The sequence below is a fragment of the Eurytemora carolleeae genome, unplaced genomic scaffold, assembly GCF_000591075.1.
Source record: "Eurytemora carolleeae unplaced genomic scaffold, Eaff_2.0 scaffold308, whole genome shotgun sequence".
Taxonomy (NCBI): domain Eukaryota; kingdom Metazoa; phylum Arthropoda; class Copepoda; order Calanoida; family Temoridae; genus Eurytemora; species Eurytemora carolleeae.
The window spans coordinates 234,346-258,917 of record NW_019396484.1 but is presented as its reverse complement, the minus strand read 5'-3'; the positions used below and the strand labels follow the sequence as shown (position 1 = coordinate 258,917).

Below are 24,572 nucleotides of genomic sequence, written 5' to 3'. Positions count from 1 at the left end.
AGATGAACGTATACAGAAAAAAAGTATTTACACAAAAATTAGGTATAAAATTGAACACCATAAAATATATTTGTTTTAATTATAAATGGAAAAACATTGGTAGGCAAGGATATATGGGATTAGAAAATCAGAGTTTGGAGCAAAGACTCAATACTTTTGTATTTCTATACTTGTGCGTAAAATAAAAAAAGAGGAGTCAGATCATTTTTTGTATAAATCTGAATATATTTTTCCATCATGTTGTCAGTTGAAAGCTGCAAGGTTCAAAGAGTGGTTAGACGAAGTAAAAATGGAAAACTTTTGACCGGAAGTAAACAAAAAATAAACTATATAATTCTTGCTCAAATCAAGGGTTCAAAGTAATAGCACAACAAAATTGAATAACAATAAAAACATATAATATGGCTATTTTTGGTTGCATCAAGCAACAAATATTTTTGCACAAACTGCTTTTCTCTTCAAATTAACAGTTTTTAGATATTTTTATTTACAAAGCTTTTGAGATAATTACTTTTAACAAACATATTTAAGTTTACTTTCAACACTTTTAAAGATATTTGAACATCCAGATGCAGCCAAGCCAAACTTGGTTACAAAGCTCTCTGGCCAACCGAGGCATCTAAACATTGTTATGTTGTATAAATGATGGTATCCTCACACATCTATAAGAAATGGGAATATTCGACTGTTTTTCATTTATTCCAACAATTTTAAATCGTTTGATTTTTTTTTTCGAACGTTTTAAATAAAAAAATTTTTCTGGAGGAGACAAAAAAATTATTCTTTAATCAAAGAATGCCCATCTCTATGAAGGAGGTTTCTATCAATTTAATCTAAGACTTGACCTGAGATGATTATACCAGAGCTCAGAATACCACTCTGGAGCACCTTCCATTCTATAGTTATATGAGACTAAGATCTCATCTCCTCTTCGCAAATCTTCAAGAGCCTTTATCATAAATAAAAATGGATTGTATATACTGCATGTTTTAAATATAATTAATTATCGTAGAACCAATCAGTATAGATGGACGTGTTGACTTTTTTCATTTCGTTTGATTTCTACATGGCACTCTGTAATATGCTGAGAATGGACACTCTCTCATTTGAAATTCAGTTATATAGTAAAAATGCTTGTAAAAAAAAATTTGTCCAAAAAATGAGAAATTATACACTTTTGAAAAGCCCTTCACCATACAATTTCAAATATGCAAAATTTTTTGCAAAATTTTTAATAACCTGATTTTTAATCGCGAAAAACTAAAAATGTGCAAATTTCCTTTGACAGGTTGTTTGCAAAAAATTTGCAATTTTTTTTGGAACGGATCTATTTACATTGCACTTAAGCTTGGGTCTAAAAGTGGTCTTCCTATTCCAGAATTTACTGGTTTTCATAATATTAGAAAACTTACTTTGATAGACATTATTTTACCAAATCTTGGATGTTCAAGAATGTAGAATCCAGCATTAGGAGAAAATGAGTGGCACGCCTGAAAGAAAAAAGAATACATATTGCTTATACATTATTTCATCGATACACTGCACCATCTAGATTCTAGATTTAATACACCATCTAGATTCTAGATTCACTGCACCATCTAGATTCTAGATTCACTGCATCATCTAGATTCTAGATTCACTGCACCATCTAGATTCTAGATTCACTGCACCATCTAGATTCTATATTCACTATACCATCTTGATTCTAAATTCACTGCACCATCTAGATTCTAGATTCACTGTACCATCTAGATTCTAGATTCACTGCACCATCCAGATTCTAAATTCACTGCACCATCTAGATTCTAGATTCACTGCATCATCTAGCTTCTATATTCACTGCACCATCTAAATTCTAGATACACAGCACCATCTAGATTCTAAATTCACTGCACCATCTAGATTCTAGATTCACTGCACCATCTAGATTCTAAATTCACTGCACCATCTAGGTTCTAGATTCACTGCACCATCTTGATTCTAGAATAACTGCACCATCTAGATTCTAGATTCACTGCACCATCTAGATTCTAGATTCACTGCACAATCTAGATTCTAGATTCACTGCACCATCTAGATTTTAGATTCACTGCACCATCTAGGTTCTAGATTTATTGCACCATCTAGATTCACTGCACCATCTATATTTTGATTTCATTTAAATAAAGGATATATTTATATAAGCCAGTGCCTTTGAAATTGAAATAAAGCTTTTGATGAAACTATCGTGTAATTTTTGACTCATGGTCTCTTCGTGGTAAATTGTATTATAGAAATAACCACATGCATTTAGACAAGTATACACAAACATTTCATAAAATTACTAATGTTTTGGAACAAACATTTAAATAAAGTTTTAAGAATTAAATCTTCTCTGTATCTTGGGACAAAATACGATCTCAAAGGCACCTTTTGGATAAAGAGAAATGTCTTTTAAAAACCTTTACAACACAGCTAACCAAAAAAATATTGCTATTAATACAGTGATATCTGGAAGACGAGATTTTTCAATATGTAAATGTAGTTGATGTTGTTACCAAGCATATATCTATATAATTAAACAAAACATTCGTATATTTATATGTTGCTCATAGCCGGCCAAACGGCTAGACCGATTATGCAGAATTTTTTTGTGGCCGGGAGTGCTATAAAAAAAAATCGAATTTTTTTTCAAAATTCTAAAATCAATAACTGAAAACTGCACAACTGCTAGGTCTCAAGTTCATTGGACTTTTTTAAAGTTATAACTTGATTCTAAAAGTCTTCCTATTTAAGCGCTGTCGGGTTATCACTGTAGTTTATTTTACCATGTTTACCTTATGTGCAAGCGTAGCTGAATAGTTGTTGACTGGAACAAAACATTCTGGAATATCTAGGCTCAAAACGGAGTCCACACGTATACAGTAATCACTAAATTTTTCAAATTTCAGAATTCTTGAACACTTTCTGCCCCGCATAGGGTAGCACGGAGGGACTACATTTATAACATTGATTTTTTTTCCATATACTTTGTCAGGAATTTGTAACTTATTCCCCCCGTATCTCTTAAGTTTACAACTTTTTAAGACTTTCAAAATTTTCGACATTTTTTGCCAGAAACTCTGATAAATCTGGGCAACCCAATTTAGAAAATCTTTAATATCTATATAAATAGAACTTTTTTTCGTGGATTTTAAGGTTTGACAAATTGTACCTGAATTCTTCAAACTGGTGTTCCCTAGATATTTTCCTTTTTCGTGCACCGTTGAATAAAACAACAAGTTCTCCTGACATAAAATTGGATTAATTGATCTCCTGACATAAAATTGGATTAATTGTTCTGCTGACATAAAATTTGATTTATTGTACTCCTGACAGAATTTTGGATTAATTGCTCTCCTGACATAAAATTGGATTAATTGCTCTCCTGACATAAAATTGGATTAATTGTTCTCCTGACATAAAATTGGATTAATTGCTCTCCTGACATAAAATTGAATCAAAAATTCTCCTGACATAAAATTGAATCAACTATTCTCCTGACATAAAATTAAATCAAATATTCTCCTGACATAAAATTGAATCAAATATTCTCCTGACATAAAATTGAATCAAATATTCTCCTGACATAAAATTGAATCAAATGTTCTCCTGACATGAATCAAATATTCTCCTGATAAAAGATTGAATCTATTCAATTGTTCAAGGTAAAGATGACATCATTCTACAATAAAATAGACTGTAAGTGGTATTTTATGTGACAAAGATGACAATGTCCGATTTACAATGGTACCTTTAAACACATTGTCTGATCTCATAGATATTTCTAATTGTGGAATAATTCTGACTTGCTTATTCTGCTTGAAAACATACATAAATTATCAGAATAAAAAACTTTCACATTATTGATCGTATATTAAGGGTTTAAGGGAACCATTGGGAATTGGACACTGCCAAAACTGCATGGCTTTTTTACTTCCTTTTAAATTTTTGTATACATATTGCTAAAAAGTTTCATAGATTAAAAACAAATAATTACAAATTGTATAAAAGGTACATTCCAATTTTTATCTGATTGAAGTTAAACAAGTAAAACATTACCTTTTTTAATAAATTTCTTTGCAAAAAGCCCTTCCCCAGCGTAAGGTATATTAGATTGATCAACATACACATTGATAATATCAATTATATCTCGCAAATGCAAATTCCTTAAATATATATATTATTGTTAAAGCAAGGACATATCCCACCAAGATTGATAACCAGGTAATAGTTTTATTCGTAACTTATTAAGTCACTCATTCTGTGACATTGTTCTGTTTACACTGAATAATGAGATTTGTTTATACTGCAAGATTAGGTCTGTTTACACTGCACAATTGCTGTATTCTGTTTACACCGCACAATTAGGTCTGTTTACACTGCACAATTGCTGTGCTCTGTTTACACTGCACAATTGCTGTGTTCTGTTTACACTGAACAATTAGGTCTGTTTACACTGCACAATTGCTGGGTTCTGTTTAAATTGAACAATTAGGTCTGTTTACACTGCCGATTGCTGGGTTCTGTTTACACTGCACAATTAGTTCTGTTTACACTGCACAATTAGGTCTGTTTACACTGCACAATTAGTTCTGTTTACACTGCACAATTAGGTCTGTTTACACTGAACAATTAGGTCTGTTTACACTGCACAATTAGGTCTGTTTATACTGCACAATTAGGTCTGTTTATACGGCACAATTAGGTCTGTTTACACTGCACCATTATGTCTGTTTTCACTCCACAATGCTGTGTTTCATGTTAATTGGACTATTTAAAATCATAACTTGAGACTTAATTTCCTTCTTTAGAGTTGTATGGATATCACTGTACAAAAAGTGTTCATTTGACCTACAAGATGTTGGAAGTTGACTTTTGTAGGAAGCAAAGTGTAAGTTTTAAAAAGAAGTTTCATAGAGAAATCGTTTACAGTAGAAAATGTTTTTCTATGTTTGAACATTATAATGATAGATAAAAATACAGAAATGTTCTTGTTCTTTTGATAAATTAAAGTTAGCTAGAGTAAATGTAATACTTATTAACTAAACCTCATGAGATTGCTGTGTAAGTTTAGACTTTTTCATGCCATTCCTAAACGTTTTGCTAAATTGTTCATGAAAGATCAATGTCACAAATATCCGTTCTGTTCAGGTAACAGTTGTTTCCTATATTTGTAAAGTTACTGTTTGTGAACCATCTCATTCTGTAAACGACGTGATAGAAAACATCTGCTCATTCTTTTCGTTTTCGCTTCTTTTTTCTTCGTGAATACTTATTTCCATTCGTGACGATTTTAAACTTGACCAATTGATATTTTAGTTCATAAATGAAACGTTGCTCCGATCGTGTTTTTTTTGGAAAACAAGTTTTTTACTTTGGTTTCTCACTAGCGCACAAAAACTTTCGCGGAAAAAGGGAAATTTCCTATTATGCTATTTTTTTCGCGAAATTTCGCTAAAATAAATTTTGCAAAACACATGCTAAATTTTGTGAGAAAAAAAGTCTTTTACACTTTTGCGAAGAATAGCAAAAAAACACATTTTTCGAGAAATGTTGCATTGGTTTCGTTTTTTTTATATTCTACGAACGGAATGCGAAAAAAATGCTAACTTTTTCGACGAAAAACAATATCCCCATTTTTATAAGAAACCCTATATTTCTTACTTTGCAGGACAATGTGTGCCAGGAAACTCATAGGACAGTGTTCTTGTGTTTCTTAATTTCCATATTTCCGGCCTCGGCATTCCATTGTTGATTTTTAACTAAAAACAGTAAAAAATGTCTTTAATTGGTGGTTATTATTTCGAGTAGAGATGGGCATGTTCGGCTTTTTTAATTTGTTAGTTTATCATTGGTTATTGAGCCATTTTGTTCGATGATTCAGTCGTTCAGAAAAAAAAAATCGTTTGTTTCACAATTTTTGTTCATTTTCCATTTTATTTTGATTGTTTCGTAAAACCGTTAGATAAAATCGTAGGTTTGTAGCATTTTCTGTTGTAATGCTTATCACGATCTTTATTATCTATGTTATCAATATATGTCTTATCTATTTCAATGTTGCTCTAACCGGCCGATCCGGTACTACATTAACCTTCGTATTATACGGACGAATATAAGGCCTTGAGTTTTGGCTAGAGTTAAGAGCCTTGAGCTTTGGCTAGAGATAAAATCAGTGAGGATAAATTAGACTCTGAGTAGCGGAATCTCGGGACTAGACTTTATTACAGGTTCAGTAACATATTTTAGGTTTTTTAAAAAGTTTATTTTAAAAAATGTTTTAATTAGTTAAAAAAAATTTTTAATTCGTTAATAAAGCGTTCGATCATCTTTTGTTAAATCAAAAGTTTTTGTTCGTTAACAAAACCGATGCCTATTTCTAATTTCAAGAGAATGTCCAGTTTTCAGAGAATGTCCTGTATTTGAAACGAAACCGTTTATCAGATAAATAATATGGAATATATTTCTAGCTTGGATGTAGTCAATTTATAGAAAAAGCAACAAAAAAACGATGGATATATCACATGATCTTATGTATTCTTTATCAGACAAAGCTTTTTAGGATACCGTTGTTATTCCAATGTAGGAAGAGTTACTTAAATTTAGGTCTACAACCCCTTTAAAGGATAGTTATTTAATTTTGGGTCTACAATCTCTTTAAAGGATAGTTATTTAATTTTGGGTCTACAACCCCTTTAAAGGGAGAGTTACTTAAATTTAGGTCTACACTACCTTTAAAGGAGAGTTACTTAAATTTAGGTATACAGCCCATTTAAAGGGAGAATTCCTTAAATTTAGGTCTACTGCACCCCCTTTAAAGAAGAGTTATTTAAATTTGGGTCTACACTCCTTTTAAAGCGAGAGTTACTTAAATTTAGGTCTACACTACCTTTAAAGAGAGAGTCACTTAAATTTAGGTATAGACTCCCTTTAAAGAGAGAGTTACTGAAATTTAGGTCTACACTACCTTTAAAGAGAGAGTTACTTAAATTTAGGTCTACACTCCCTTTACAGGGAGAGTTACTTAAATTTATGTCTACACCCACTTTAAAGCGAGAGTTACTTAAATTTAGGTTTACACCCCCTTTAAAGAGAGAGTTACTTAAATTTAGGTCTACACTACCTTTAAAGCGAGAGTTACTTAAATTTAGGTTTACACCCCCTTTAAAGAGAGAGTTACTTAAATTTAGGTTTACTGCCCCTTTAAAGGAGAGTTACTTAAATTTAGGTCTACATCCCCTTTAAAGGAGAGTTACTTAAATTTAGGTCTACAGCCCCTTTAAAGGGAGAATTCCTTAAATTTAGGTCTACTGCACCCCCTTTAAAGAAGAGTTATTTAAATTTAGGTCTACACTCCCTTTAAAGCGAGAGTTACTTAAATTTAGGTCTGCAACCTCTTTAAAGGGAGAGTTACTTAAATTTAGGTCTACACTACCTTTAAAGGGAGAGTTACTTAAATTTAGGTTTACACCCCCTTTAAAGAGAGAGTTACTTAAATTTAGGTCTACACCCCCTTTAAAGAGAGAGTTACTTAAATTTAGGTCTACACCCCCTTTAAAGGAGAGTTACTTAAATTTAGGTCTACAGCCCCTTTAAAGGAGAGTTACTTAAATTTAGGTCTACAGCCCCTTTAAAGGAGAGTTACTTAAATTTAGGTCTACAGCCCCTTTAAAGGGAGAGTTACTTAAATTTAGGTTTACTATACCTTTAAAGAGAGAGTTACTTAAATTTATGTCTACACCCCCTTTAAAGGGAGAGTTACTTAAATTTAGGTTTACACCTCCTTTAAAGGGAGAGTTACTTAAATTTAGGTCTACACTACCTTTAAAGGGAGAGTTACTTAAATTTAGGTCTACACTACCTTTAAAGAGAGAGTTACTTAAATTTAGGTCTACACCCCCTTTAACGGGAGAGTTACTTAAATTTAGGTCTACACCTCCTTTAAAGCGAGAGTTACTTAAATTTAGGTCTACACTACCTTTAAAGAGAGAGTTACTTAAATTTAGGTCTACACCTCCTTTAAAGGGAGAGTTACTTAAATTTAGGCTTACACCTTCTTTAAAGGGAGAGTTACTTAAATTTAGGTAAATTGAATTTAGGTTTAAAACTTCTTTAAAAGGAGAGTTACTTAAATTTAGGTCTACACCTCCTTTAAAGGAGAGTTATTAAAATTTAGGTCTACTGCCCCTTTAAAGGAGAGTTATTAAAATTTAGGTTTACACCCCCTTTAAGGAGAGTTATCTAAATTTGGGTCTGCACTCCCTGTAAAGGAGGAGTTACTGAAATTTTGGTCCACACCCCTTTACAGAGAGAGACCGGCTATACATGACAGTTCATCTGAGATTGCTATATTGTAGCGAATTATTCTAGATTCAATGGTGACCTATTGGCCCGATCGGTTCAGCCGCTTTGAAGTTTAGTGGATACAAATAAACAAACAAACAGACAAGCAAAGTATATATTTAGATGCACCAAAAAAATTGAAAATAACTTTTATTTTGCTCACAGATAGAGTCACATTAAAAGTTGAGAAAGGGGATGGGCGCGGAGCGCCCTAAAAGCCTATTATATTAATATTTCGAAAATTATACAATTTTACCTTTTTTAAAATGCATTCATATCCAGATTTTAGCTTGCCTTCGGTATACTCGCCATTAATACAGATTCTGTAATTGATATTTTTAAACCTGTTGCATTCCACTTGTATGGTTTTAATAAATGGAGAAAATGAAATATACAAAGATACAGTAGCCAACTCCATCTTTAACATTGGCATATTGTTTTGTTAATTTGTTTGGATGGGTCCAAAAACTCCAAGCAAAGAAATGTTAAGGGGAACAAAAATGGGATAGATCGAATCAAATATAATAGAGCACTCCTGTATGCCGATTCCATCAACGCCTGATCCAATCAGGGTTCAGTCCTGTGTTTGTTGTCTATTCTGAACCAATAGAAATAGTATGGCGGAAACATCTATCTTTCTATCTATCTCATTATCCAATTAGAGATATAAATCCATTAATCCGCGTTATCTGTAAATGGAAATATTTACTTCTACTGAAACTATAGTGAGAGTGTAGTTTAAAAAAATATTTTCCTATAACCAGGGTAGAGGTATAAAATGTCATGACCCTCGAATTTTCCTAAAATCAAAATTTAATCATTTTTTAATCTATATAATATCATTAATTAAAATCCAAGTAATTCCTCTAGATAAATCGAAGATAAGATTTGAAATCAATTAGAAATGAATTTAAAAACTTTACCTACCATTTTTATTTATTGTTCCGAACATTGCAGCCCCTCCTTCTAAAACAATACTTTTAAAGTTACTCTTATAACGCTGCAGTTTCCCAAATGGCAACTTCCCAAGGGTATTTTCCCAAATGGCTAATTCCCAAGGATTTAACTTTACGTATAAGAATTATTAAGAAATTCAAAATATTTTAGTTCTTCTAAATATCTTTTTAACAAGAGAAGATATGATTGAAACATATAAGATGTTAACGTGTTCAGTATATTGTTTAACATTCTAGCAGAGATAGGCTTTAAAAGTGACATCGGTAACAGTGATACAATGGTTATATCAGAAAAGCCATGTTTCCAATTGGTATAATTCATCTGGATTTTTCTTTTGCAAAGAAATTGAGTGTTTGCCACACACTCTCATTTTTACAATCTGATGGTGTAAACCTTACATTTCAAGCTAGGATTTTTCGATCTATAGCGGAATGCACAATTTGAAATATGTAAAGTCTACAACATCAAATTGGCAATATATGTATAAAGATTCGAAAATCAGAGTTTGTGGCTCAATTCCTTTACAATTTTTGAAGTTTCTAGAGTTAAAAAAGGGAGATATCGTTCACAAGATTCATATAGAACAATTAACGAAGTTTATACTTGATTATTTAAAAGGATGTAATACCTAAAAACCTCCAAACTGAATTAGATCCAATTTTACCAAATTCGACTGTACTGTCTGTATAAATAGTCCTGTAGTATCCACATTCATAGCCATCTCTGAAATGTACTATTGGTTGTCTTGTGTCGGTTCCTAGTTAAATATAATTCTTAATTTTTTATTCAATAAAACGATTTTTACCGTAACAAATTACTCAATATTGTCTCCATTATTGGATAGGCGATAAAGTTAACAGAAATAATAGAGAATTGATAAATCACGGGCAGCCGTAGTACATTTGAAATTCCGAGCCGGGTCAACCTTTCCAGTCCCAGTTTTTACTGTATCGCCTGGACATTGGGTAAATAAAGCAGACACTCAATAGGACTACCCGGTGCAACAAGGTTGACGCGGTCAGACTTCAGGTTTAATTTACTTTTAGTGAAGGGTTAGAGGTGCGTGAAATACTGGGAATATAAAAGAATGACGGTTTGTTTCTAATTTAAATATTTCTTACATCAGTTTAAGCTCAAAGCTGAAAGTTGCCAACTTAAAAGGCCGTGTTATTTGCACAAACAAGGATGGTGCCTTAAAGGGACAGACCTGCTATGTAAGGTACTTAAGCTGAGTATGCAGTGTTATGGACAAATTCTTTAGGATTCATTTGAGAGATATAAAACTTTTCCACGATGTATAATTTCTGAGTTTGAGTGCATAGTCCACGTTCAAAAGTTTGAATTTGAGTGGGCAAGTTTTCAGAATCGTTTTTTTAATCATTAAATAACGACGACGAATAAAAAAGTAAAAATTATGCAGTAAACTAATTAGATGGTTAGGAATGTATTTCTTAAAAGAAATTTGTCAATAAATTAATGCGAGAATCAATTATTTCGTTTTCATCATCATATTGAATTTCTTATTTTCGATGAATTTATTCGCAGATTTCTACAAATTCTTCCAATGTCGTCTTTTCAATAATAATTTCAGAAAATCTGCAGAAAATCTTTGTGCATAATGAGAATCTAGAATAATGAGAAAATAGGAACTAATAATTGAATAAGATTACTTTTTTTCGATTTTTCGATTAATTTTTATTTTCTCAACCGGTTCCTAAACAACTAATTAGTTTACCGTTGAATTTTGTTTACATTTTTTGTCGTCGTTATTTAATAATAAAAAAAATTTTTGAAAACGTATCCACCCGACAGTACGATTTTGAACGTCGACTCTGCGCTCAAACTCAGGATTTATAGATCTTTAAAAAGTTTTATATGTCTCAAATGAATCCTAAAGAATTTGTCCACACCATTGCATACATAGCAGGTCGAGTCCCTTTAAACATATTTAAAAGTTCCGACTTTAAAAAGAGTAGGGTATAGATCGCTATTGACAATTTTTTCAAAAAAAAGAATTTCTAAATTTTATTTTGGGGGGGGGGGGCATTTCCCTTAAATGCATGAAAATATTAAATTTTAAGTTTTCGTATTTTGACATTTATTATCGTTGTAAATACACATAATTTTAGTTGTTGTATACTCTAAGAAACGTATTTTGATTAAAGCTTGTCAATGTTTTTTTTCGATAAAATTTTGCGAATATTCTAGAAAGTTAGGCTCACTTCAAATGTTAAATCTTTTCTAACAGTGTATTCAATAACGTTAGATAATTCTACGTAAAAAATTGCTAATTTTGTAAATTTAAATTAAGACTAAAAACTTTTTAAAATACTACCTGAAATAATTTTGCCTCCAGAGGCCAGTATTTTCAGATACAAATTCACACCAACCATTCAGTTTATCCCTATATATAAATTAATCAAGTTATCATTTAAAGATGTCAGCATTTCTCATTGCTATATTAAACTGAACCTTGCTGGAGAATAAAATGTTTCTACAGTTGCTCTTTTTGTACTTGTACATTTTAACAAAACTTGAAATGGCTCTATAAGAAATAAATCTAAAACTTGTTTTTACTAAAATTGATAATTAACCTTTGTAAGTGAAATAACATTAATATGCCTAATTTAACAATTCCTTTACTCAGTGTGTGTAGTGTGTCCAGACGAAATTGATGCTTCTGATCTACGTAGACGGACTTTATCTGGTCTACCAAACAGAATTTATTCGGTCTATGTAGATGGAATTTATCTGGTCTACATAGACTGACTTTATCTGGTCTACTCAAACAGAATTTATCGGGTCTACGTAGATGGACTTTATCTGGACTACGGAGATGGACTTTATCTGGACCACATAGATGGACTTTATCTGGTCTACATAGACTGACTTTATCTGGTCTACTCAAACAAAATTTATCCGGTTTGTGTAGATGGACTTTATCTGGACTGCATAGACAGACTTTATCTGCGGTATACATATACAGACTTTATCTGGTCTACTCAAACAGAATTTATCCAGTCTACAAAGACGGACTTTATCTGGTCTACATAGACAGACTTTATCTGGTATACTCAAACAGAAAGTATCCGGACAACATAGATGGACTTTAGCTAGTCTACATTGACAGACTTTATCTGGTCTACATAGACAGACTTTATCTAGTCTACATAGACAAACTTTATCTGGTCCAAAGAATTATAATGTAAAGATAGTTATTTCAGAGATACCAGCATCTTTTATACCACAGTGTACTGTCTCTGGGTGGTAAAGTAAACACAAGACGGATGTCACAGCCTGACATGGGATCCATCTTTTACATAAAAAATCAAAGAAATATTCTGGTCAGAGGAAACTATTATGTAAATTATCAAAATTATCAAAACTGAATGCTATTATCTCCTTGGATACTAAAGTAACACTGATGTCAGGCCCGCCCACAGCAAAACACATTAAAGAAAAATATAGAAAACTTTGTTACAAGCATTTTTTTTTCTTTCAAATATAAAAATAATGGAAAAGACGTGTCTAATGCTCACACGTCTGTTAAAGGCCCAATTATTTTTTAAGACCGTAATAATAAGAAGATGAATGGAGGTTTACCTCTTATAATCTCCTGTGATCATATCCCCATTTAAATATTCCAAAACGCCCACTCCCTCTCTACATCCATGAAATAATCTTCCTAAAAAATTATCATATATAGTTCAGTTATCTTATCTAACAACCCTTTATCTGTTGGGAATAGTGTCAAATTAAAGTCAGTGTTCTATGAATACTGCATTGACATATCAAACAGTTTGAGCCATAATTGAGAATTTTGTCTGAGTTAGTTTAGATTATTTACCTAATGATCAAGCATGAAATTTCAAAAGTTTTTAAAAGTTTCAAACCTTGATAAACCACAATATCTTCTGGATTGATGATAAGATAAAGGTTTTAGGAGGATATCTATATATAAATTTGGCTTGTTTGTCTGGGTGTCTGTTTGTCTGTTTGTTTGTTTGTATCCAATAAACGTTAAAACGGCTGAACCGATCGGGCCCAAATTTTTTGTGGGACATCTAGGGACCCCAGGGAAGGTTTATGAAAAATCAAAATTTCAAATATTTGTCTCCATCAAAATTCAATCGTCATTAAAATTTTAAAAATTTTGAAAATCCGCGAAATTTGTTGTGAAAATTTGCGAATTATTTTTGTTTTGTTTTACGATGTACACAAAGAGAACATGTTCACAACTAATTTAGAAAGATGGGCGCGAAGCGCCCTCTAAGGCTAGAAAGAAGGGCGCGAAGCGCCTTGAATTTCTAATTTTGTAAATTGGCCAATATTGCCAACAATTTGCATGGAGCGTCACATAAAATTACGATTATCCCTCCTTTGAATATGTATTTACTTACTTCTTTTATATTTGTTACCTGTAAATTTGGATCCATTGGAGTAAAAGATTTCCCCCTGTCCATGCAATCTGCCCTGTTTATAGAAATTACTACAACATTTTGATAGAAACACATTTTTATATTTTACAAAGATAATATTAGGGGTGGGTCAAAAGAGTTGGCTGGTTGAATTTGGGCCCCTATGGTTTACAAAATTACTTTTGGCTCATGAAAACTTTTCTTCTTTGTTTACTATATGATATATGTATAAATAGTCTCTGAGGTTCAAGGAGTTTAGCCATATCACTTCCAAAAAAATCCACTTTTGACCAAACAACATGTTGAAGATTGTCTTGATTTCTGCAAAAGATTGATTCACCAGATCACTGAGGACTCAAAACAAGTTTTTCTTCTGAAAAATATTCTTTTAAACTGTTCCAACCTCAAAAATTTATTATTTGGCCCCCTTCTGTTATTGATGTTCCAGTATGTTCCAGTTCCAAATTTCCACCCTTTGTAAGGGTGTGAGGGGCATGATCTTTCCTGTCCTCACACCCCACATAGTTCTTAATGAAAGAAATTGACGAGACATATTACTGTACTAACATCCTGGAGACAAACGTTTTCTAATTATTGATTGCATGCAGAGGTTCCAAATGCAACTTGTGTTTGTCTTCTCACTGCGCTCAGAAGGCGGTGGCTGCTTCAAGAAAGAAAATTTCACTTCTTGACCAATGGTATATGATATAGGCAATAATAAAGGACAAATGCCAAGCTTTAATGTTTTTTAAATATGAAAATAATTTTATTTTAAAACACTGGACAGCCTTTACTAACCCGCCAATTCTTTTGATCCACTATATATATAAAGATGAAATACCCCACTTAGACGAGAGGGCATGCATTCTCACCAGTACTATACGGAGTAGCTCTAGACTTTCTCCTTTTCGTTCTAAGAGGGTCAGGTGCTACTCTGGATAGCTCTGGTAAAAATGCAAACATATTTATCTGAATGGGGTACCAAGATGACTTAGTTTGCCATTAACCTGTTTATCCTTTGGACAATTAGATTTTAAAATGCTTGGTTTGAGCTCTTTTCTCTTTTCTATAGGAATATCCTCGTCTGATTGAATATCCATCAGAATACTGCTTTCTACACATGTTTATCAGTTATTAATAATTAGTATTACCCAGTCCCAGTGCTATTTTTTAACATGTGTTAATCAGCTATAAATTAACCCTATCCTGATTGGGCTATTTATATCTAATATTGATAGTGGGGGGATTCCACCCCCTCCCTTTAAATGTGTCCTCAATGTTGAGTATAGGGAAGTGTGATACATGTCCTTACTCCAACTGTTCAAGGCCTGCTCATTAAAAAAATTAAACCTCTATATTTAACAGTGATAAAGAGAGGCTTTAAAAATTGTTTAACCCTTGTAGCACCTAAACTCTTAAAGTTATTGGCTTTATTTTTTTCAATGAGCTGGCCTTCAAAAGTTGTGTTAATAATACGCATTTCAACGCTATACCCAATCTCCAAAGCCTTTTTTTAGGGGGGGGGGGGGGCGTGAAATGGCGTGGGATGCTCCCCTCTCCTCTCCGCTATCAGACCCCTCAGCCAAACTTATAAGTTACTACAATTTACATCCAGTCAAATTTAATTAGTAAAATTAGTCAAATTCAATTTTAATTAAATTTTTATTTTGAACTATATATTTTCTGTTATATTTGATATTTGATTTTAATATCATATCATGTTCAATTTGTTTAATATTAAATTTAGCCCAATATTTTAGAAGATTTTTAGCTTTTGTATCAAAAATATAGAGTCAAACTTTTAAAACTAAAGCATTTGTAAGAGCTATTTCTTATTATTAAATAAATTCTATCCAAAGTTTGTACTTAATTAAATGAAATTACTGCGCAATTTTACAAAACTTTTCCATTGCTTTTCTAAAGAAATAACTAACATTTTGTGTTCAAGTTTAAAATGTTCAATTCAACCTGCTTTTTATTTCATATTCTGCAGGGTGAAATATGACAGCTAAGAGTTGACTTGAAGATTGTCTTTCATAAAATTTACGACACTGTTGAACATAAACCTATATCAAACTGTATCCAAGCGTAATGTTGTCTTCCTACTCTTCACCATGTATTGGGTCTAGTTATAAAATAGAAAGCGTACTCCAACCTACCTCTGTTACAGACAGAGTCAACAATACTCTCCATTTTGAACAATAAACGTTTTACTTGTCAAATAATTAAAAGACACAATCTGTGAATAATTCTTCAATCAGTAGCAATTTTTCATTGAAACAAGCAGGGTTTTTATTTTCAGAAGTAACAACCAAATGTTTTAAACGGACCAGATTACATCCCTCTGAGATTAAACCACTTCTTGATCATGCCAGACACACCCTACTAGTAAGTTACGAAGTTTTATTATCAATTTTTTTTTAATACTAAGACTGTATTTTGTATATTTGAAATATATTCATATTTGCAATTACAAATTTGTTGCAACAAGGAGTGATTCGTGTCAACAGACATTTATTTGTTAAGGTAATTTCAGAAATAAAGTTCTTGGAAGAATTCTGACATAATACAGCCCTGGTATTTCCAAGATAATTGTCATTCTTTCTTGAACTATGAAGATTTAAAAAAATTCATTCAAATTTCAATTATTTCAAAGGTTAAGGGACGATGTTCAAGTTATCTCTCAACTGCCATATTTTGTGGGACACCCTTTATGTAGTATTTAATTTTAAATTTTATGTAATATATTTCTAATTAAGTTCTTAATAATAAATAATAATTTCAGCATGTTATGATGATCATGTCATTGCCATGCCAATTTCTTTTTGCTTATTTGTGCAACTTTTAAAATAGTCATGAAGTTTTGCAATGTACAAAGTGTCTTGTTTTCACTATATTTTGCAATTATTTTACTTAAAACAATTATTTGAAATTCAGATTCTTTTCAAACATGTTCAGTTTTACTGAATCTTTCTTACCTTTGTCAAGTAAATCTTGAAACAAAGCTTCTAATCTGGAACTACTTTCCATACATTCTCTTGGCAAAGGAAATCTGAACGTACAATTTTTTTTGACAATATATTTGTTCATAATAGAGAAGGATAATATAGCTTTTGGGGTTTGAGTAAAATACCAGGGTTTAGAGTAAAATCCAAGAGTTTGGAATAAAATCCAAGAAGAAAAATCAAGACTGATCTTCCACCCTACCCTCGTTCAAGAATGATCTGCCACCCTCCCTCGTTAAAGCATGATTTAGAGAGTGAAGGGCTACCACTTATTGAGTAAAATAACCAGACATTCTATTCACCTTATTTCCGATGATGACCAAGGACTCTGTAGCTTTTTACAAGGAAAATCAGGAACAACCTCCTGAACAGAAGTGCAACAATAAAAATTTAAAATTATTTCTGTATCGTTTGAGGATATAAGAAACTGTAAGTGGATTTTTCAGATTGGAAGCCTATACGTTCAGCAGAACAAATGCAAAATACATAGAAAATACCTCAATAGCATATTCTTCGTACACCCATTCTTCTGAATTGTCTAAAATATTTCACATTTTTCACAAAAAAATAAGCTATCAAAAACAGTGTAAACTATGATCTTTAGGAAATGAAAGAAAGAAAAGACATATAAATCCGATAAGAGAAATCATCAGAAATCCGCGCAAAAGTTCATTAATAGGACAATGATTTCAGCATAAAAATTTAGGGTTAATATAAAAATATTCAAAGAAAATCTAAACAATAAAGTTTAAAATAAAATTGCTCACTGTGTATTTTCTTCAAATTTTCAAGAAAACGAAAATAGAAAGATTTGACGAACATCTAAGTTGTACATTGAACAACAAAGGGTCTCTGGAAACATGACAGCTTAGAGACGAAATTAGCTCGTCTTTCAAATTTAGAAAAAATTTGCGGCATTCATTAATTAATCTATTTTACATTTGCATAAAAATAAAAAACTTTGAATTGAAGGTTTGTGATGTTCACACATGTTACAAATTAGAATCCAGAATGCATTTTGAAACACATTGAACATTTTCCCTAAAAAACTAGAATTAACTGCTTAATTCCTTTAAGATTCTGTTTCGTTATTTTTAAAATTGGAGAAAGGTGATGGTTTTCAGATTATTTGATTTATTATATATCCAATAAACTGTTTCCCGCATTTCTATTTTTATTTCAATTTTTCAAAAACAATTAAATATTAATATTATGATTTTTAATAGTTATAACAAAACATCCTATTTGCTTTACATTTTTATTGTGCCCTTGCCTTTTATTAACCTGATTAAAAAGCTTTGTATTGTGCGCTTAATGGTATAAATATATATCTGCAAATATATTTGTAAAATATCGTTAATTCATATGTGTGAAATGTCCAAAAAGAACGTTTTGTATTTTGTGCTCAAAGTGTGAATTTGATGCAGTTAAGAACAGCTCCCTCTGAAATGTAAGCAAAACTTCTTCACAAAGGAATTGATCTTTGATTTTGCATGATTATAACAATTTACTGATGATTTATTCTGGAAATCGAAGATTATACTTTTCCAAGGAGACGTTTAGCCCTAATAGCTGTAATACAGATGAGCATCATTTTTTTAAACGAGCAATCAATTTGAGATCGAACGAAATTTTTGTTAAAAAAAGTGTCGTTCAGAAAATAACAAGCGATGGACGACCAAAATGGATAGTTCAGAGAAAAACAAATATAGTTTTTTTGAAAACAAACGAAAACAAGATTTAAATCGATCAAACAAAATCAAACAAAATAGATGTAAAATGAACGACATTTTTGAGAAAGAACAAAATCAATTATTTATTCAAATGTATAAACCCGGTTAAAATAAAAGTAGTTAATTAGTGAATATTTCCTGACTGATATTCTTCATCGTTTAGATACTCCCAACACTCATCTTCCTCACTTCCACATACATTAGAACTACAATATGGCATGTATGCAAAATCTGAATATATACATTTATATGTATATATATATTAGCACTCATCTTCTTGACTTCCACATACATTAGAACTACAATATGGCATGTATGCAAAATCTGAATATTTACATTTATATGTATATATATATTAACACTCATCTTCTTGACTTCCACATACATTAGAACAACAACATGGCATGTATGCAAAATCTGAATATTTACATTTATATGTATATATGTATATATTTTTTTTTTTAAATGTTGCACATATGAAAATGATTTAGGGCATCCTTCCATGTGTTTAGCCATATTTTTTTGGGTCATTTATTGATTGGATTTCTAACCTTGACACGGAGAAAAATCTGCTCCTGTTGTTTGTAGTGTTGACGCAATCATCAAAAAATACCAATGTAGTTTCGATGGAGCAGTAACTAAAATTCTTCTAAAACATATTTGCATGTCAGTTAGGTCAAATTTGTATATTTAAAATTGAAAAAAAAGCTTTTGATTTGATTCAAACAAAGTTGCAAATTTTTTTGCAGATTCTAAAAGTAGAGCACAAGAGCTTTCTAATGATGTATCATTTATCATATTTGGACATAAAACATGGGATTTAGAGGGGGGGGTCAAATTGACCCCCCCCCCAGCATATCCTGGTTTTCAAGTACCCCAGCAGGGATAGGGTTAAACTTACATATTTCTTTTTGTTTGTTAAATAATTTCTTAACAATTCGTTGGTGATACCTCTAAAACCATAATGATTCAGCTTTCCTAAAAGCATATCAAAGTCAACAGTACCAAAGGCTTTTTTTAGATCTAAAAATACTCCTACGTTTATTCAGATTCATCCTTTTTCCAGACCTTGATAAATCTTATCTCAGAATTGTAAAAGTGGATGCGAGGTGTCATGTTTAAGGGTCTAAATCCATATTGGTGAGAATAAAAGATATTATATTTATCTATAAATCTGAATATTTGACGAGAAACCAGCTTTTCCAATAACTTTGAAAATGAAGAAAGTAAACTGATAGGCCACATTAAATATTAAAATGCAGTTTTACCTGATCTAATGCAGATACTGAAGTGGTTACACGGACAAGGTAGAAAGTGTCTAAAAAAGTTCTTTTATTCTTAATAATGAAAGAACTAAGAGTAATTTCAAGTGACCCACTATGCAAATTCATAGCCTTCTCTGATCTAGTATGAATTATTAGTTATTAATGTTTCTAATTATAAAGTCAATTATTTTTAATGGTGGTGTCTCTACTTTAGAAAAATTTACAGGAATTATCAAAATTAAACTAGGGCTGGGCCCCTCCTCCATCTTCACAAAAAACATTACTCGGCCGAGAAATTATCTAAGCTTATCCTTATAATTATAAATTTAAAACATATAATTCAAAGTATATTTTCGACCGTAAGAAACTTTTTATTATAAAATCGTAATTTTTAATTTTTTTATCAACCTCTTTTCTACAAAACATTTGTCTTGGACACCTCTACAGTAATCGGGGGGATTACTGTAGAGGTGTCCAAGCCAAAAGTTTTGTAGTAAAGCGGTTGATTAAAACTTTAAAATTACCATTTTAAATCCTCCTATCTTCTTAACTAAGAACGGAACTGGGGTGATGGAATCGTTATTCGACTAAGAACACCAAGAACGGAATGGGATGACCGTTCATTGACTAAGAACTGAAGCGAACGGAACAAGAACTGAACGATTGGAAAAAAGGAACAAGAACGAAACAATCTAGCTGAAGGCCCTCGTTCTAGAACAGAATAGAACGATTTTTAAAAGTGGGAACGTGTCCAGCCATAGATTAAACACAATTCAACTTGGATAAAAAAACATAAACAACAGTATCTTTCACATTAATGAACAGATAAAGTATTCATGGGTATCATTGAAAATCAGGCATTGCCATTTTTGCATTAAGGATCACTTAAAGGGTTGCTTTGAAAATGGGTGCTGCAGCTTTTTCTGGAATGCGATATTTATATAAATGATGAAAGTCTACTGAAAGCACCTACCTACAGTGAGTACATCTGTAGAGCAGAGTAGAACGTGCAGTACGTTTGTATGGACTTGGTATGGAATTATGTGGTTAATGTTAGTTGCATTTTCACTGATGGAAAACTTAGTATCCCTAAAATATTGGGTGTGAAGAAAAATATTTCAAATGATGATTTTTTTTTTAAATTTTACCTTGATTCCCAGTGCTCTGAATAGGGTTAAAAATTAACAATAATGAAGTAATTTTTGAAAATGTTTTAAATTTTTCAAATTTGATTTATTTAATTTTAAAATTAATTTTAATTCCTTGAAATTTGATTTTCTCCGGTGCTATAAATTCGAATGAATCTGAACTAAGACAGAAATAACTAAATGTCATATACATACAAGGTGTCTCAATAAACAAGGGAATTCAGTGACGATTTTGACATCGTCAATATATATTATTATTTGATTTTGTATGGTAAGGCCTTCCAAAAAATGTTAAATCCATAGATATATTTCGTCGGCTAGAGTTAAGAATTTGTTTTGATTGTTTTTATTGTTTATAAAAATGAAATATCTTGCAGACATGTTACAGAACATCATAAATCGTTTCGCAAAATAATAAAACAGTCTTTTCACCGGTTGCATGAAATATTCTCTATCAGACGTAACTTTATTTTTACTGTTGATTCTTATCAACGATGATTTCCAAATTGTCTCTTAATTCCCATGTATATTGGGACACCCTGTATCTCTTTAAATATCATTAAAATGAAACGTCCACGGTGTATCAAATTTAAAAAGTAAAATATAAAATATGAAATTTAAGATAGTGTATATTTCTCAATTCCTAAAATAGCGCGGAAGATCATGTTCCTGAAAAACAAAGAAATTAAAGAACTTTCCAAAGAAAATCTTACAAATTTTATTTTGGATTTTAAATTTTTAAACATTCATGTTTGATGTTCAAATATTTAAATCTAAATCTCGTACTGCGACAATAAATTAAAAGTCTAAACTTGAAATAAAGGAACTGAGCGTAGTTTCATGAGACCAGCTATATATGCACTTTATGGTACACATGAAACTGACCAATAGTATGAAAAATGTTATCGTTATTCTAGGTTAAATTTTTATAATTCCTACATTTTTTCCTGCAATAGATAGGGGAAAGTCGCATTTTTAAAATGATTTTAAGGATATAGTTATAATCAGACGTTGCTATCATGCATAGATGCTCACTTGAAATTACGCTTACAGTCCCTTTAAGAGAAATAATTCCCAACCATATAGATTGTAGAATGCAATTAATTAAAACTTTAATATTACAAGTGCAAACTTTGTTTTATTTCTATTGAAAAACAATAATTTAAAGTTGAAATCTAGCAAAATTTTCAAGAAATAATATTTAGGTACTTCAAGCTGAATTATAAAAGAAAATATAGAAGCTGAATTATAAAAGAAAATGTACAAGCTAAATTATAAAAGAAAATATACAAGCTGAATTATAAAAGAAAATATAGAATCTGAATTATAAAAGAAAATATGGAAGCTGATTTATAAAAGAAAATGTACAAGCTAAATTTAAAAGAAAATTTACAAGCTGAATTATAAAAAAAAATATAGAATCTGAATTATAAAAGAAAATATAGAAGCTGAATTATAAAAGAAAATGTACAAGTTGAATTATAAAAGAAAATATACAAGCTGTATTATAAAAGAAAATGTACAAGCTGAATTATTAAAGAAAATGTACATCTGAATTATAAAAAAAATGTACAAGCTGAATTATAAAAGAAAATGTACAAGCTGTATTATAAAAGAAAACGTACAAGCTGAATTATAAAAGAAAATGTACAAGCTGAATTATAAAAAAAAATGTACAAGCTGAATTATAAAAGAAAATGTACAAACTGAATTATAAAAGAAAATGTACAAGCTGAATTATAAAAGAAAATGTAAAAGCTGAATTATAAAAGGAAATGTACCTGAAATGAAATACCAGATTTCGCTGGATTTGTATCTCGCAAACATCGTTGTTTTGCACGCTCAGCTTTTTTCTCAATATGTCGAAGACGAGGATTTATGAAAGATTTTTCTAACCATGTTTCAAGTCTTCTTTTTCTTTCAAACGCTCTTTCCTGAACAATCGTTTGTATTTCCAAGGTGAAAATTGAAGCTTCCGATGATATCGATCAGAAAAACCCAAACGATGGACGAACGACTCTGATTGTTCAGAAATAAAAAAAAACGCTTAAACATTTTTTTTCATTAACAACTCGAACAAATTGAAAAAAGGATGCTTTTTTCCTGAACGAATGATTTTTGGAACAAACTTTTTAAAAACAATATTTTTATAAACGGTTTTTGTGAACCAACTTTTGATAGAAAGATCGTTTTCTTTTAACAAAATGAACGATTTTATTAAATGAACAATCGTTGAGGGGCGTATACAGGAGTTTGTCCAGGGTGGCTTATTTTTTTCTTTTCAGGGGGGTCTGCTCACCCGTTGGGGCCTGAAAACCTTTTAAAAATAGATTTGACTGATTAAAGGAAGGAGCTGAGCAGTGAGCACCCATAACCCCCCCTCCCCTCCCCACCACTCTGTGTGTACACCTCTAGTGACCTACCCGCAGGAAATATTCAAGATTTGATGGAGTTTGACACATTCCCCGTCAACTATATTTTTACTTCAACAATTTTAGCAAATGTTCATTTGTGTCTCTAAATCAAATTATCAATTAAAAAATCAAATACTTTTGTATTTTTCATAAAAAGATTTATTTCTACTTTCTAAAAATGGATTTATCTTTTACTGAATTGAAGACTATAGCGCAATAATGAAGATTTTAGGGTAAAGCTTGAATAGGGTTCGTTAGAGGAGAGATAATCACTAGTAAAGGGGCTGTACGCGTAATTTCAAGTGGCTTTCCATTTAAAGAGGAGTTTTCCATATTCACATTATTTACATTAGAATTTTTGTAAATCGCGTTGGACCTACATTAAAATCTTGGTTTTTCAGGAACAACACAGAGAGCGTGCACTCCAATTCCAACTGAATTCCTCTCTTCTCGAAATTTAGTTAAACGTTTAAATGAAAGGTCACTATAGAGATTTTGCTTACAGTCCCTTTACGAGTTCATTAACTATTAAGTTAAAATACTGTAAAGTTGGGTTAAAATAAAAGTAAGTTTCCATACATAGAATTATAAGAAAATCATTATCATTAAAACTTCATGAATATTTTGCAAACATTTTCTGCATTTAATTTAGCTATTCAACAAGCTATATATAATCACAAATGATGGGGACGATACGTGGGTGCCACACAAGGACACAAGCTTACTTTAGTGTCATGGTATTTAGCAAGGAGATATTGAATAGAAGGAGGGGGCGATAGGGTTTCCATACACTTTGCTGTGACGTTTTTGGACTGCTGAAGAACTAGTTTTTGCTAGAGTCTGACGCTAAAATATGCTAGAGTCTGACGCTATAATTTGCTAGAGTCTGACGCTAAAATATGCTAGAGTCTGACGCTATAATTTGCTAGAGACTGACGCTAAAGTATACTAGAGACTGACGCTAGACCAAGTGTGAAAGCAAGGTAGTACATTAATATGCTTACTAAGCATATAACGATAAAATACCCCTAAAAGATTTACGTATTACGTACCTACACATTTATATTAAAGGATGTCCCAAAAAAAACATTCAGTTAATGCCATTACCTTAACTCTTATTGTATTTTATTTTTAACAACGAAGTTAGAAATTATCTTTGAAAAATTTCCAAAACATTTTGTACAGGGTTACCCACAAAGGACGATAATTCAAAGACGACTGTACGGAATTTATCCCGTCTGTTGTCTATTATTTATGATTCCCTGCAACTG

At 31.4% G+C, this 24,572-nt stretch overlaps 1 protein-coding gene across 4 annotated transcripts; it reads right to left on the bottom strand.

The window, feature by feature from the left end:
* Positions 1–164: 164 nt before the first annotated feature.
* Positions 165–24,239, bottom strand: LOC111704142 (uncharacterized). 4 transcript variants are annotated; one of them, XM_023476282.1, is made up of 27 exons: positions 24,027–24,239; positions 22,669–22,821; positions 21,531–21,556; positions 21,002–21,048; positions 20,888–20,903; positions 20,713–20,828; positions 19,743–19,792; positions 19,026–19,123; positions 18,613–18,680; positions 17,239–17,279; positions 17,044–17,105; positions 16,715–16,788; positions 14,744–14,850; positions 13,737–13,791; positions 12,922–13,003; positions 11,654–11,722; positions 9,947–10,041; positions 9,289–9,327; positions 9,116–9,161; positions 8,618–8,684; positions 5,686–5,783; positions 4,081–4,187; positions 3,194–3,266; positions 2,817–2,910; positions 1,413–1,490; positions 846–949; positions 165–619 (listed from the first exon to the last, which is right to left on the bottom strand). In XM_023476282.1, the coding sequence occupies exons 1-27, from the start codon at positions 24,087–24,089 to the stop codon at positions 514–516; spliced, it is 2,034 nt and encodes a 677-aa protein (XP_023332050.1). In that variant the 5' UTR covers positions 24,090–24,239; the 3' UTR covers positions 165–513. The 4 variants fall into 4 exon arrangements, 3 of the variants coding, with proteins under 3 accessions (XP_023332050.1, XP_023332051.1, XP_023332052.1); XM_023476283.1 differs by lacking the exon at positions 24,027–24,239 and adding an exon at positions 23,311–23,400; XM_023476284.1 differs by lacking the exons at positions 165–619; positions 846–949 and having other exon boundaries at positions 1,412–1,490; positions 2,817–2,863.
* Positions 24,240–24,572: the final 333 nt, after the last annotated feature.